The sequence below is a fragment of the Macaca thibetana genome, chromosome 15 (assembly GCF_024542745.1).
Source record: "Macaca thibetana thibetana isolate TM-01 chromosome 15, ASM2454274v1, whole genome shotgun sequence".
Taxonomy (NCBI): Eukaryota; Metazoa; Chordata; class Mammalia; order Primates; family Cercopithecidae; genus Macaca; species Macaca thibetana.
Genome location: NC_065592.1, coordinates 11,892,931 through 11,907,917, shown reverse-complemented (window position 1 = coordinate 11,907,917; position 14,987 = coordinate 11,892,931). Strand labels below are relative to the sequence as shown.

Below are 14,987 nucleotides of genomic sequence, written 5' to 3'. Positions count from 1 at the left end.
GAGTTGGGCACCAGCAGGGACATGCATTGTCATTCTGCTATGATACCCGTGCACTGAGTTACATGCTCAGCATCCTCGAATCCTGACAACAGCCTTCAGGAAGGGCTTGACATCTCCATTTTACAGGAGTAAACTGAGGCTGGGGGAAGCTCAGGGGAGCATAGAGAAGGCCACCTCCCCCAGACTGGGGCATCAGAGAAGGTTTCCCAGAGGAGGTGGCATTGGAGTTGGGCATTGCGGGATGAGTAGGAGCCTGCTGGGTAGAATAGAGGTGGGTGGCAGGGGTCACTGGGGGTGCCCCCTGCTGAGTGCTCTGGCCAGTGCCCAGGCAGCATGCAGAGCTCAAAGCGGCCCTACCCACTTCACTCCACCAGCTCGCCGTGGGCGGTTCTGATGGCAGCCCCGGGAAGGGAGGCAGGCGAGTGCCTCCCATTTATGGCCATTTCTGTTCCAGAACCGATTAGTAGAGAATTGCAGCTGTAATCTGTGCCCGTGATGGCGGGCCATAAAGAGAGATGGGATGTGCACAGCGCTCCCAAGGTGGCGCCCGCAGACGTGGCCCGGGGACGCCGGGAATGAAAAATGGTTTTAATTCCCTCCCAGCAGCAATAATTTGATTCTTCATAAATTTTTCCATCAAAGTGTTGTTGAGCTGAGTTCCCACAGAGCAGGACACGTGACAGGGTGGAGGAGTGTCGGGAGGAGCGGTCAGCAGACACAGCAGAGGAGGGGCCGTGCTGCCTAGCCCCTCCCGCTAGTGCTGGCCAGGGCCCAGAGACCCCCTCCAGCCCCCGCCGCCCTCGTTTGTCTGCAGAGATGATGGGAGATGGGACCACGTTGTCATACGGGAGCTGGATTAGGCCCAGCCTGGGAGTTGCCTCCAGCATTTACCCATGTGACTCTGAGCAAGTGACTCTGCCTCTTAGCACCTCAATTTCCTCATCTCTAAAATGGGGCTAATGTTCATTCTCTTCTTGTAGGGTTGTTGCAAGGATTAAATGCATCTCTGCACATAAGATGCTTAGAGTAGGGCTGGCACTGTGTACGTGCTCAGTGAATATCTGTTTGTGATGGAGATGCATAAGCTGAGACAGAGGGATGGGAAGGTGTTAGCCAAGCCAAAGGACAGAGAAAGATGTGTTGAAAGGCTGCCATGATGGTGGTCTGGAGAAACTGCAGGCTGTTCTTTGGGGCTGCAGCCTGGGGAAGCAGAGGGTAGAGAGGGAAGAGGCAGGATGATGAAGGGCCTTGAGTGCCAGCCTCAGGAGCTCAGATGGTCTCCTAAGGGCACTAGGGAGCCATGGAAGAGTCTGGAGCAGGGAAGCAGCTTGATCCGATTTGTATTTTAGAAAGATCCCCCGGCTCCTGTGTGTATGACGACCCCTGTGTGGGCTGTGGTTTGAAGGATTGAAGAGGCCAGGAGCCCAGAGAGGGGACCAGGCAATTGCTCAGGCAGGAGAGGAGGGGCCCAGGCTGGGCAGTGGGTTGGGCAGGGAATTGCTTGGATGTGTTGGTGAGGGAGGATCAGAGGAGAGGGAGACCAGGGAGCTGAGGAAGAAAGGATCCTTTCCAGACAGGGGCTGACCTGGCCCCCAGGGAAAGTTTGGGTGGAGCCTGCACACTGCCCTCTAGTGGCCACCATGTCTCTGAGCTGGAAGGGCCCTGAGCTGCCATGCCCGGGACAGGTGACTCTAGGCAGGATGCCAACGCCCACCCCAGGGCCTCTGGGGGCCTGTGGGCAGAATAGGGCTGCAGGGCCCTTCTGCTGTCTGGCCCGGTGCCCAAGGAAGGCCTCTCCCTCCCACCTGGGCCTGAGGGTCAGGGCGGCAAGAGGGAGAGGCCCTCGAGGGGAGTGGCCTCTGGGAGGGACTTGTGAGCGCAGCCAACACACCCGCTTTGTGCATCCGCAGGCTCTTCGCGGCCAAGTGCAGCGGCTGCATGGAGAAGATCGCCCCTACCGAGTTTGTGATGCGAGCGCTGGAGTGCGTGTACCACCTGGGCTGCTTCTGCTGCTGCGTGTGTGAGCGGCAGCTACGCAAGGGCGACGAGTTCGTGCTCAAGGAGGGCCAGCTACTGTGCAAGGGTGACTATGAGAAGGAGAAGGACCTGCTCAGCTCTGTGAGCCCCGACGAGTCCGACTCCGGTGAGGCCTGGCCTGAGCTGGGGGCAGGCCTCGGGGACGGGGCTCACAGGGGTGTCCTGGAGGGGAGCCCCGGCTGGAGAAGCTACCTCCTCCTTCCAGGACTTGAGCTGCATACAGACAGTGCATGCATATCCAGATGCACATGCGCACCGATGTGTCCACCTGCGTGCACATGACACGAACGTGCATGCCCCCGGGTTCACTGCCCCCGAGACCTACACATCCATACACATAAACACATGTGTGATCACGTGTACACATAACACATAAAATGCACGCCCGAATACCCCTACCCTGAGCCTGGATACATGTACATATATGTGGAGATATGTGTTCACCTATCTGGGAATGCAAAAGCCACAACCAGGTACACACACACAAGTATACACACTTAAGCATACACACACATACACACATGACACAGCACACTTGTGCACTAAACACCGACCCACATGGCTGCACATACATGTTTGTCCACATGCTCACATGTACTGTGGATTGTGCTTGTGTGCACACACACCTCTTGTTCTCTGGCCCACCCCCCTTGCCGTCTCTGCTTTGATGCCCCCCCCTCCAACCCGCAGCCCAGCTCCACAGGGATCTTCACCAGCACCCGGTCCACAAGCTGGGGATGCCTGAGAGGCAGGGATCTGATGTGCTCTCCCTTGTGCCCTCCCCTCCTCAGCCCCCTGGAGCCTTCAGTGGGAAGCAAACAGCCCCGAGCCAACCTCTGTTTCCCAGCCGAGAGGAGGGGACTGGGTCTTCTCTGCTAGAGGAGAAGACCCCATTTCCCAGGGTGAAGGACCCTCCCTACTGTGCTCTAGCCCCCAAAAAGGACAAGGCCAGTTTGAAGCCCTCCTGGCAGACAGGGCGAGCCCAACCAGGAGTGAGCCTTAAGGAGGGAAAGGCCAGGAGGTGGCTTCGGCCCTTGTTCCTGGGAGCAGTGGGGAAGGACTGGAACAGGAGGCATGGAGAGGAGGTGTCCCGGTCTGCCAGGCCCCATGGGTAACCTGGAGCCCTCTGGCAACAGGATCTGCCACATGGGAAGGGATTTCCATGGCCAGGGCCTGCGTGGAGGCAGTGAGCCCAGCACCATCTGTCCCTACCCATCCCTGGGCAGGGCACCGCTGCAGCCAGCCCCATGGCTCCTGAGGAAGAGCAGAGGCTGGCCAGGCCCAGCAGAGGGGGTCTCAGTGGGAGCAGATCACCCTCCTCACGCTCCAAGGAGAACAGGACTGAAGAAAGGAGACCAGCCTGGGTGGGGGCAGTGGGAGGCCCAGTGGTGGCTGGGGAGGCTTGGCCATCCATCTGGGGCTGCTGGCATTTCTGAGACCCAAACCTGGGGCAGGGAAGTGCCGTGTGTGTGTGGTGGGTGTGGCTGTAGCGCTGGTCCAAGTGCATATGCTTCTGCACGCTGTGTGTGTCTGCCCAGATGCGTGCAGGCCTGTACGTTCCTGCCTGTGAGCCTGGGCCCGTATGTGTGAATACGCCTGTGAGTTGCATGCGCGAGGCCTTTGTGGGCCCATGTGCATGTGCCAGCGGGTGAGTGTGCATCGTGAGTGTGTGCGTGCATACGCTGTGGTCACTAGCACTCTTGTGTGAATATCTGCGGCGCATGTCTTTGCTTGCACACTTTCGTGTGTATCCACACAGCCATGTGCATAACCATGTGTACTCGCAGGGTAGAGCAGGCAGGAGACGAGGGCCCAGGCGAGGCAGGGCCTGTGGGCCGGGGGAGGGAAGGAGACCTTATCCTGGGGGCACTGGGGAGCCATCGCAGGTATCAACAGAGGAGACAGGCTCCTGTTGAGCAGCAGGTTGCCTAAGGGGACAAGGCTGAGGCCCAGGCTGCCCCCGCCCCTTCCTCACAGGCCGGGTTGTGTCCCCCACAGTGAAGAGCGAGGATGAAGATGGGGACATGAAGCCGGCCAAGGGGCAGGGCAGCCAGAGCAAGGGCAGCGGGGATGACGGGAAGGACCCGCGGAGGCCCAAGCGACCCCGGACCATCCTCACCACGCAGCAGCGAAGAGCCTTCAAGGCCTCCTTTGAGGTCTCGTCCAAGCCTTGCCGAAAGGTGAGGGGCGGCCGGGGGGCAGGGCTGAGGCTGGTGCCCGCACACCCACTGCCTTTCTGGAGACCACCCCCTGCTCCTGCTGGGGGCAGGGACATCCCTCCATCCTCCATCCCCTGCACATCCCATCATCCCCCTAAACCCGCCATCTCCCAGCTGCTGCCCCTGGATGGCCTGACCTGATCCCCCTCTCTCTGGGCCAGGTCCGAGAGACGCTGGCAGCTGAGACGGGCCTCAGTGTGCGTGTGGTCCAGGTCTGGTTTCAGAACCAAAGAGCAAAGGTAAGAGGCCACGCCCTCCACCCGCCCTGGCCCCGGGTAGGGTGGGAGTAGAGGGGGCAGCCAGAAGACTGTGGTCCAGGGGGCGTAGGGCTGGCTGTGCCTGGAGGCGAGGGGCAGCACCGGCCTGAACCGCGCTATCCCTGCAGATGAAGAAGCTGGCGCGACGGCACCAGCAGCAGCAGGAGCAGCAGAACTCCCAGCGGCTGGGCCAGGGTGAGCCAGGGCCGGGACTGGGGCTGGGCCTGGGCCCGGGTGAGCTGGGGCAGGGGCTGGGGCTGGGTGAGCCTGGGCCAGGGCTAGGGACAAAGGGGCCTGGCATGTTTCTTTTAACAAAACTTCTGAAAAGCCTTCCACCAAGGCCATCAGATCCCAGGGGACTTCTGCGAGATACAGAGAAATAGAGAAGCCATGGGGACTAGGGGACCCAGGGAGGAGAGATGGCAGAGTGGCGGCCTGGAGGGTTGGCAGAATTTCTGCAGTCAAAACAGCAACGGTCTCCTCACACTCACTGCGCGCAGACACGGGTCTCGGCCTTCAGCACCCCCCATCTCGCCCTGTCCTCGCAGATCACTGCAAGGAAGGGTATCGCCATGTCCCATTTCACAGATGAGGAAACTGAGGGACTGCCTGGGATCCCTCGGCCAGTAAGGCACAAAGTTGGACCTCAGCCCCAAGCCTGGAGCTCAAAGCCTGTACCTTTAACAGGATGGCACTACCCCCCTGCTGGAATTCTGCAGACAAAGCTTGTCAGGGCGTGAGGGGCCTGCTGAGTTGGGAGGGACCAGTTTCAGGGGCATGAGTCAGGCCCCCTCATCACTGGGCTTTACCAAAAACCGTGTTTCCATATCAGAATCTTGAGCCAGGGTTGGTCTCCTGGGCCTTCAAGGCCATGAGGGAGGAGCAGGGAGCTCCCTGGGGCTGCTGAAGTGGGCGGGAGACAGCTGCCTGCGCCCCGGTGAGAGGGAGGCTTCTGGGCAGGTGCCAGGGCACCAATGGGCAGATACCCGGGCACTGGGGGCCAGGCTGGACTGGGCTTCTAAGGACACAGGCTTAGCGCCTGCGTCTTCCTCGCTTCCCCCTCTGCCCCTCCTGGGGCTGCAGTCACTGCCTCTGGTCTCCCAGCCAGGTCCTGGACTGTGTCTCACCCCTCAGTGTTCCCAGCTACTTCCTGGACACAGCCTCCCTGAGAAGGTCCCACAGTCCCCCCAGCTCATCCCAGCCCATGCCGTACCCTCCATCCTGCCTCCCTCCATCCTGCCCACATGCATATGGCATGCCCGGCTTCTCCTCACCCTTCTCTGCAAATGGCACCACCATCCGCCCTGTCGAGCCAGGAACCAGGAGTCACCTCTGACCTTTCTCATCCCATACTGCTGAACCGCTGAGGTGCCCAGTTGGGGAGTGAAGTCTTCTCATGTCTCCCGCACCCTCCTAGGAGCTGTCTCTTCTACAGCCACCTTGACAGAGATCCCACCCTTCCTCTGACTTCCTCCCCCACTGGCCCCAGCCTGGGTCTCCTCCTCCAGCCTTTCTCACCCTTGTCTACCAAACCCTCTCGCGGCTCCCAGCGGTCTCGGGGACCCCCACCCAGCTCGGCGCCCCAGGGCTCCCCATGACCTGTGGTCCCTCTCGGCCAGTCTCCCCCCACACCGACCTCTCTCCCTGGCTCTTGGCCCCGCGTGCTGCACCCTCACTTACCCGGCGGTCTGTCTCGTCCATGCGTTTGCCGCCCCTCAGCCTGGCTTGCCTCCCCTGCTCCGGCCTGTCCAGCCCCTGCGAGTTCTTTTTTTTTTTTTTTTTTTGAGACGGAGTCTCGCTCTGTCGCCCAGGCTGGAGTGCAGTGGCCGGATCTCAGCTCACTGCAAGCTCCGCCTCCCGGGTTCCTGCCATTCTCCTGCCTCAGCGTCCCGAGTAGCTGGGACTACAGGCGCCCGCCACCGCGCCCGGCTAGTTTTTTGTATTTTTTAGTAGAGATGGGGTTTCACCATGTTAGCCAGGATGGTCTCGATCTCCCGACCTCGTGATCCGCCCGTCTCGGCCTCCCAAAGTGCTGGGATTACAGGCTTGAGCCACCGCGCCCGGCCGTAAAGTCACATCGGCGTGAGGGCCCTTTCCTCCAGGAAGTCTTCCCAGGGCCTCTTTGGCCTGGGTCTGGGACCTTGGTGCTCCCAGATGCAGGGCAGAATCACTATTGCCTGTGTGCGGTCTGCCTCCTCCCTGGATCCCCTGGAGGGGCGAAGTGGTGGGAGGAAGGAAGAGAGGGGAGGGGAGGCCTCTGGCTTTTGGTAAACTGTGTCTGGAGGAGGAGCTGGAATGTGCACCTGGGGAAGGGGATGGGGAGTCAGTGTCCGGACAGCTTCAGCCAGAGTGGGGTGCCTGGGCAGTCAGAAGGGGGTCAGACTGGGGAGGCTGCGGTGAAGCCGGGCCATGGGGTGTAGCTGGGAGGGCGTGGGCCAGGCCAGTGGGTGAAGGCTCACTGTGCCCCCAGAGGTCCTGTCCAGCCGCATGGAGGGCATGATGGCCTCCTACACGCCGCTGGCCCCACCGCAGCAGCAGATCGTGGCCATGGAGCAGAGCCCCTACGGTAGCAGCGACCCTTTCCAGCAGGGCCTCACGCCGCCCCAAATGCCAGGTGACCACATGAACCCCTATGGTAAGCCGCCCTACCTCCGCCCGCCCACCCCAGCACAGCCCCTGCCCTCTGCCAGGCCAGGCAGACCTGGGGACATAACAGCCACCTGCTGCCCCAGGGCTCAGGCAGCATGGCCAGCACAGCCCTCCTGTCTCCTGCTGACAGGAAGGGCCCCGGCCCCTCTTGGCCTGCACTAGCCAGCAGGCCATCCTATCTCTCCCTGGCCTCCAGTCACACAGTCTACAGGGCAAAGAGGGCCCCCAGGAGCCCCAGCCTGCACCCCGGTCCTGACACCCCTTCTGCCCCCCGCAGGGAACGACTCCATCTTCCACGACATCGACAGCGATACCTCCTTAACCAGCCTCAGCGACTGCTTCCTCGGCTCCTCAGACGTGGGCTCCCTGCAGGCCCGCGTGGGGAACCCCATCGACCGGCTCTACTCCATGCAGAGTTCCTACTTCGCCTCCTGAGGGCCAGCTGGGCGCACGGACGCTTGGGCAGGGGCCTGGGGGGGACCGCCAGCCTGGCCACCCCCGCCCTGCTCTCCGCACAGACTACAGACAGCCATACGGTGCCCTCCCCTCGGCCGGCAGGGCCTGACCACTGCCCGTTGGGTACAGCCAGATCGGTAGATGGGCACAGCCTGGGCAGGGGCTGTGTCCTGCCCCCAGAGACCTTGTCATCCCCAGGGACCCAGAGCTCTCGACGGCCACTCGCCTCCCAGCCCCACCTTGGCCTCCATCACCTCCTCCCCATCTCTTTTTTGGGAAGCTTAAATTCTCTCTATTTTTTTAAATGTCCTCTCTGTGTCCATGGCCCTCCATGCAAGCCCCAGGACAATGGCGTCATGAGGCAGTGACCTGAGAAGCGTGTGTACCTGTGCCCCAGCAAGGGCAGGGGTGGCCTCTGCGGGCAGGCCCACTGCCTGGTACCGCACCCCCCCGCCTGAATCTGGAGCAGCAGTGGGGAGGGGCCTGAGGGGGAGGCACTGTCCGGGGGCGGGCTCGGGGCCTGAGCCTAGGCAGGCACAAAGGGAGAGAGCCACGTGCAGACACATGCAAACTCACAGACAAACCCAGGAAAACACACACACAGCTGTGTGGGGACACCAGAAGGGACAGGGATGCTCAGCGGGTCTGCCTTGCCTTGTCAGAAAGGGATAAGGAGGCCAGATAGGGGCAGGGGACCCCCCCACTTCGTAAGAGCGATTGGAGAGGGAGGAAGGGGAGAGGAAGAGGTGAGCTTGAAGCACTGGACCCAGTTGTATCCCAGCCTGGGTCCAGATGGGGGGCAGGGAGGGCAGCCCCAGGCCCCGCCAACTCTAGAGGCAGATGGACCCCCCAGAACCAGGTAGCATCAGGCCAGACAGCAGAGCCTCCATGTGGTCAGGGACTTCAAAAGCACTTGCTGGGCACCCCATCTGCAATGTGGTCCTCTCCCCAGCCACCGCTGCCTCCCCTTACATACCTCCAGGGACAAGGAGCTCACTAGGTCAACAAGCCCAAGGCAGCTGTGCTGTCCTGCATCCCAGAGCCGGGCTTCCCTGGCTCTCCCTCTTAATACTGTCCCCCTGCAGGCCTCTAGCTGTCCCTCTAAAGATGTAGAGCAGGTATCACTTCACCTTCTCACTGATGTCAGCCGGCCAGAAGTGAGCAGGCACATCACCTCTCCTGCTGTGGCACCCTGCCTCTGTTAATGTGACCCAAAACACAATGATTTGGCCACATGACCTTAAGAGATTCCCACTGCCCTGCTGTAACTAAATCCCCGGGCCCCACACACAAGGGACAGCTAAGCCACATCTCTTCTCTGTGTATATGCAGGATGGGGGCACTTACTGTTTAGACTGAGGGAGGCACTGTGACCTCCTTCCTCTTCCATTCCCTCTTACTCGATTGATTCCAGCCTGTGGAATTGCTCTGCACCCTGATTCTGTGACCACTGCTCTGCTCTCTCCCAGCACATCTGCCCAGTGAGGAGTTGGCACTGGGTGTCTCGCCTGAGGTGTGTGGACCACGGTGGCCTCTGCCTATTTGACATTGGCCCATTCATCCACCCTCTTTGGGGGACACATTCCAATTGCATTTCCTGCCCCCTTCCTCCAGGGCGATTGCAGAAGATGGTGTCAGGCGCCCTGCTGGAAGCCAGGTGCACTAGGTCCAACCCCAGCCCGCTCAACTCTAACCCTGTCCGAGCAAGGAGGCTGGGCTGCTGGGACCTGACTGGTGAGCCCACCCTGTCCCCTGGTGACCACTGTGTCCCCTTGTTCAGGTGCTCACAACCCTGCCTTTTAACTCTGAAGTCAAGCCCTAGGCCACCACCCTAAAGTCTGCCTGGTCCAAACTTTGAGCAAGTAAGGATGATGAATGTCCCTTTCCACTTTTGGGGCCCTCTGCCTGGATCTCTGGAATCCTCCAAGCTCAACCTGTTCTGTGGTTTTGCTCCCCCGTTTGCTGGGGAACTCAGTCCCCCCAGAGTGTCCTGGGCCAACCTCCTCGCCTGACATGAGGCCTCGTGCCACCCATCGGGCCCCAGCAGCCAGCTGGCCCTTCTATAGCTCTTACAAACAGAGCTTCTCCAAGGACCTCAGATGATGTCCTGGACTTCTGCTGCCTCAGCCCCCCAGGGTCCGTGCCACCATGGGTCCCTGGACAGCGGCTGCGCTGGCTTCTGGAGAGACACCCCTCTTTCTCCCTTTGCACATGCACCATCTGAATCGTGCCAGGGACATTCTGGGCAGATGCAGGGGCAGACACCCTACCCCTACAGAGGACCCGGCCCTTCTCTCTCAGACCCGATAAGTTGGAAGGGAAATCAGAAGCGGTCATCTCATCCGCCCCTTATTTTATAGCTGGAAACCCTGAGGCAAGAGAGGGAAAGAGGCCTGTCCAAGGTCCAGGTTATTGACAGAGCTGAGCTGAGAGCAGGGACGTTGTGCCCCATTGTCCCCTGTGGTTTGTGAATGACCCAGGTCAGGGGGTCACAAATTGTTCTTAGTAAACTTGCCAGCCGCTGGGGTCACATCTTCCCATTCCGGGGCCTCACAAGCCCCCAAATCCAGTCGGGACCCCATGCCAGGAGCTGGTCTAGGGACAGCACACTTGTGACCCACAGACAAAGCCAGAAGGGACCTCAGAGAGCTCCTCGTGCTGCAGGCACCCTGTCAGCGGTGGCTCGGGGCCCTTTGTGCTGTGCCTTGCTGCCCACAGGCTCCCAGACACCAGCGCCCACCCCGCCCAGCCCCAGACTGTGTGTGGCACACAGATGAGCAAGTTGCATGGCCTGCCCTTGGGGGGGTCTCTCCTAGAAGGAAAGCCAGACTGTCCGGCCCATCCAGAGTCCAGACATGGCAGGGACCCATTTCTCAGAGAAGGGAGGCAATGTGTTCAGGGCCACCCAGCAGAAGCCTGCAGGGCCAGGCAGCCTTCTCCCACTTCATGGGAGCAGCTGCAGCCTCGGCTGGGAGCTGGGCAGGGAGTAGCCAGGACCACCCCTCGCCCCTGCCATGACATGGAACCTTCATCACTAAGGGGGCTGGGGTGGGAAGAGGGAGATAACTGTGTGGTCTCCAGAGCGAAAAAGAATGAGAGGTGGGTGGGGGGGGGTCTTGGCAAAAGGCCAAGTTCCACTTCCCTGCTGGGGAAGTCAAGCCGCAGAAAGGAAAGAATCACCCTAGGTGACACAGGGCAGAGGAGGGACAACAAGCCGGGCTCATGGCCCCAGCCAGAGCTTCATCCGCCGCCTCTATGAAGCCTCCCAGGTACTCTGCTATCTTGGGAAACGCACAGGGAGGTCACCCAGAGACACTGCTCACAAGGGTCAGACCAAGGTACCAGCACAGCCTGGAAAGAGCCTGGAGAGGGGGTTGGTGCACGTGGCTGGGCATCTTTGGAGGCTTCCTGAGGGTGGGTGAATGTGGGAAGGCCCTGGCACTGCATCAGATGAGCAGGGCCCGACAGAGACAAGCCTCTTCTCCTTTGGGAAACCCTGCAGCCTCCTAGCAAGAGGCTGCCTCCCCACCGCCCCCATCTGAATGCCCTTTTCATGTCGCATGCAGGGAGCCTCGGGAAGGAGGATTGCCTGATGCCTGCCTGGCTCCATCCTTGAGCTCTGGGCACCACCTAGGGTGAGGGAGAGCCTGCAGCTCTAGGGCTAAGTCTGCCCTGTGGGGAAAGGGCTCCACGCTCGTACGCACGCGCTCGCACACACACACTCACACCTGGATGCACGCGGAGGCTCACAGACCCACACGCAGGCACATGTGGCCTGGGGACTGGGGGAGCAGGAAAGACCACTCCGACATTTGGCCCTTGGAAGGCGCCATAGCCAATGAGCCTCTTTGCTAGATCCCCCGACCCCACCTGGGGGTCGCATGGGAGCCCAGCCCAGCCAGGTGTGGGGATGGGCCACCGGCATTCCTGTTTTCCTTGTACAGACAGACTCTCACTGCCCACCCGCCATCCCCAAACACATTTTATTTAATAACTTGTCATTGTTAAATTATTTATTAGCGTTTACCACACCGCCAACCCCACCCTGCCCTCCACTCTCACCTTCCACCTCTTCCCACAACAGCAGAAATGGAAACAACAAAAAGATGAGACATCAGTATATTTGTAAATAAACCAACCTGTACACGCCTGTGGTGCTTCTCCTTGGTGGGCAGGGCCTGGGTGGAAGAAGGGGCTGTCCTGGGCCTGGGCCGGTCCTGCATGCGACATTAGCAGATTTGTTGACGGCCACCAGGGACAGCAGGTCAGGAGGTGGGAGGCCTTGAGGTCCCTGTTCTTGCCCAACCCTCCCATGATTCTCTTCTCTTCCACCCTTGTCTCATCCCAACCGTGAGTCATCTCCAACCTTAAAAGAAATGCATTCGCCCCATCTCCATTTCACTCTACCCCATTCTCCAACACTTCATTCATTCAATCAACCAGTGTTTATGAAGGCCCCTTAAGTGCCAGCCACCAAGCTGAGAACTGGGGATTGGCTATCCCTGCTTCAAGGAGATCAACAGTGTGATATGAGTTCACTTGAGGTACAAAGAAACCCTGTTACTCAGGTACCCAACCTTGTCTGGCGGGTGGAGAATCATGGAAAGCTTCCTGGAAGAAGCTACATATTAAGCTGAGATCTGAAGTTACCTGGCACTGGGGGGACTGGGAGTGAGAAGGGGTGTCTGAGAACATTCCAGGCTTGTCCAAAACCTCAGAGGCAGGCAAAATCTTGTGAATCTCCTAAACTGCAAGAACAACAAAGTTTGAGGGCAGGGCCAGACCATTCAGGGCCTTGCTGCTAAGTAGAGAACAGATCCGATTAGATCAGGGTGACTGGATAGAAGCTGGGAGGTCAGTTGGGTCACCAGGTGAGAGGTGATGATGGCTTTGACTAGCGTGGCAACAGTGGGGAGAAAAGAGAGGGCAGATTCCAGAGATATTGGTGAGGGAGGAGTCCAGGCGACATCTAGGTCCCTGGATCACAGAGATGGGGGCACAGGAGGCACAGGGGGTGGGGAGATGTGTGGTCTGGACATGTGAGCTGTGGGTCCCCCAGGCATCCAAGTGGAGACATCCTGGGCCAGGGCTGGGCCTCAAAGTGACCGGACAGGATGCTGAGCACCCAGGTCTTCAACCAGGTGGCTGGCCACTGAGGCATGAGATGGATGAGCTCCCCAGAGGAGTAAGGCATGGGAGAAGGAAGAAGCTGAAGCCAAACCCTGAGGAATCGTGAGGACTTGGGATGGGATGTGGCTGTGGGGTCTCCAGAGATGGTGGCAGGGATGGGGAGTGTGGGGGTGATGGCAGAGACGCGAGGGGATTTGGTTTTCAAGGTGCGTTCCTTGAAATTCTCAGGGTGTGTGTGCATGTGTGGACGTGTGTGTGTCTATGGAATAGCTCTGTGGACCGGTTTGCCTGGATATGTCCTGCATGAAGCTGGAGGTCTGCAGGTGACAGGCCATCGTGCATGGCTGTGTCTCCTGGCGAGGCCACGTGTCTTTGCACCTGGAGACGCGCGTCCCTGGTGTGGCGGTCTGCTGGTGGGGATGTTTGCATCCCACACGGGGCGTCATTGCCTATCTTTGCATGTTTGCATCTGAGAGGCCTCTGGGCCTCCTGTCCACAGACCTGACGCCCCAGTGTTCTCTCCCTTCCACCAGCCCTCTGGTTGCTCCCCGGCCTCTTCTCCCCACACCTGTGGCGCAGACCACCCAAAGGCCATCTCTTATCCCTCTGGATGCCCGTGGGCACCAGTGACCCCTAGGGCCAGGCCCTGCCCTGAACCCTCTTCTGGGCTCGCCATTCACAGCCCGCCCTGGGCGGTTCCAGCTGCCTCCAGAGTCTAATGACGTGGAGGACCTCTGGTTCATGTCCTCATCTATACCCCGACAACCCCAAGAGGCAGGTCCCCCTGTTTCCGAGAAAACTGAGGCTCGGAAGGTGAAAGCGACCAGCCCAGTGCAGCAAACCTAGCAAGGGACAGCAGAACCAGGGTTCGAACCCAGGTGCAGCTGCAAACCCATGGCCTGACCACCATCCCAGCTGCCTCCCCAAGGCCAGACTCTGTGGCCCCGTGATCCGGTCCTCCAGGTCAGGCCCAGGGCCCCGGGAACAAGGAAACTCCTACCTTCAGAGTGCTTCACTGAGGCTCTGAGAAATCAAGTCGCTCAGCCCAGACTGCACAGTACAAAGGCAGGATTAATGAGGCTTCCTGTCCAAGCCACAGGCCGGGCCCATGTGAGGAGCCCTCTAAGCTCCACCCTCGCCCATAATGGGCTGACAGCTCTCTTGCCTATAGCAACCATTTAAAATCCTGTCACTGAAAAATGTGGGGTGAGGGGTGAAGGGGAGGAGCTGTGCTAATCCATCTCTCCCTTGTCACCTGCCTGTCTTCTTCCCCTAGCCCAGAAGGTAAAGGCATGGATTGGTAGAGAAAATGTATGCTGAGTCCCGGGGAATAAGCGGTCACCCTCTGAACCCCCTTTCTGGGAGCAGATTTTTAATTTTGACTCTGTCACCCAGGCTGGAGTGAGGTGGTACAATCATAGCTCACTCTAAACTTCAGACTCCTGGGCTCAAGCAATCCTCCAACTCAAGCCTCCTGAGTAGCTGGAGCTACAGGCACACATCACCATGCCCAGTTAATTTTTTAAGTTTTTCTGTGGACATGAAGTCTATGTTGCCTTCGCTGGTCCTGAACTCCTTGTCTCAAGCAACTTTCTTGCCTTGGCTTCCCAAAGCACTAGGATTATAGGAGAGAGCCGCTGTGCCCAACCCAGGGGCCAATGTTAAACAGGACGGACACTAGTGGAATGCCTGCCCCTGCCAGCCTCAGACTTTGGCCCACTGGCCCTCACAACTCAGAACAGCTCCTAGCCCATTGTACAGATAAGAAAACTGAGGCTTGGAGAGTAACTTGTTCCGGAATGATTCCTCCCAGGAATTTGGGGTTGGAGGTTTAGGCCATGGATCCTGTGGAGTTGAGAAAGGAGAGATCCCAGGCAAGGAACATGACTCTGAGGTACCCTACAAAACTTATCTTCAATGACTCTGAGAGCCCCCAGTCCTGCCTCTGGAACCCCTCACTGCTGCCAGCCCCTGTCACGCATCCCAGACTGGAGAAGGTGAGGTATGTGCAGCAGCTGTACAGATTGACAATCAGCCTGGACAGATGGGCATGCGGGGAACAGTCAGGAGGAGGGCTACCGCATAGGGCCATGCAATCCCTAGCGCCATGTGAGTGGCACCCCGGATACAGGCAGTGCAGTGGCAGGTCAATGCCTGGCCTGCAGGGTGGTCAGCTGGTGGAGAGGCAGAGCGTTGGGAGAAGGCTACTGGTTCCTCTTGCTTCCTCATCAGCAGGGAA

At 59.5% G+C, this 14,987-nt stretch overlaps 1 protein-coding gene across 2 annotated transcripts in view; it reads left to right on the top strand.

Annotated features, from left to right (window-relative positions):
* The window catches only part of LMX1B (LIM homeobox transcription factor 1 beta), an 86,714-nt gene extending 74,949 nt beyond the window's left edge, over positions 1-11,765 (top strand). The window contains exons 3-8 of one of the 2 annotated variants that reach the window (XM_050760559.1): positions 1,911-2,143; positions 4,036-4,217; positions 4,418-4,495; positions 4,642-4,708; positions 6,984-7,127; positions 7,440-11,765. In XM_050760559.1, coding sequence (XP_050616516.1) covers positions 1,911-2,143; positions 4,036-4,217; positions 4,418-4,495; positions 4,642-4,708; positions 6,984-7,127; positions 7,440-7,597 — 862 coding nt within the window. In that variant the 3' untranslated portion in view covers positions 7,598-11,765. Of the gene's footprint in view, positions 1-1,910; positions 2,144-4,035; positions 4,218-4,417; positions 4,496-4,641; positions 4,709-6,983; positions 7,149-7,439 lie in introns of both variants that reach the window. The other variant, XM_050760558.1, reaches the window with a different exon arrangement.
* The last annotated feature ends 3,222 nt before the right edge of the window (positions 11,766-14,987 follow it).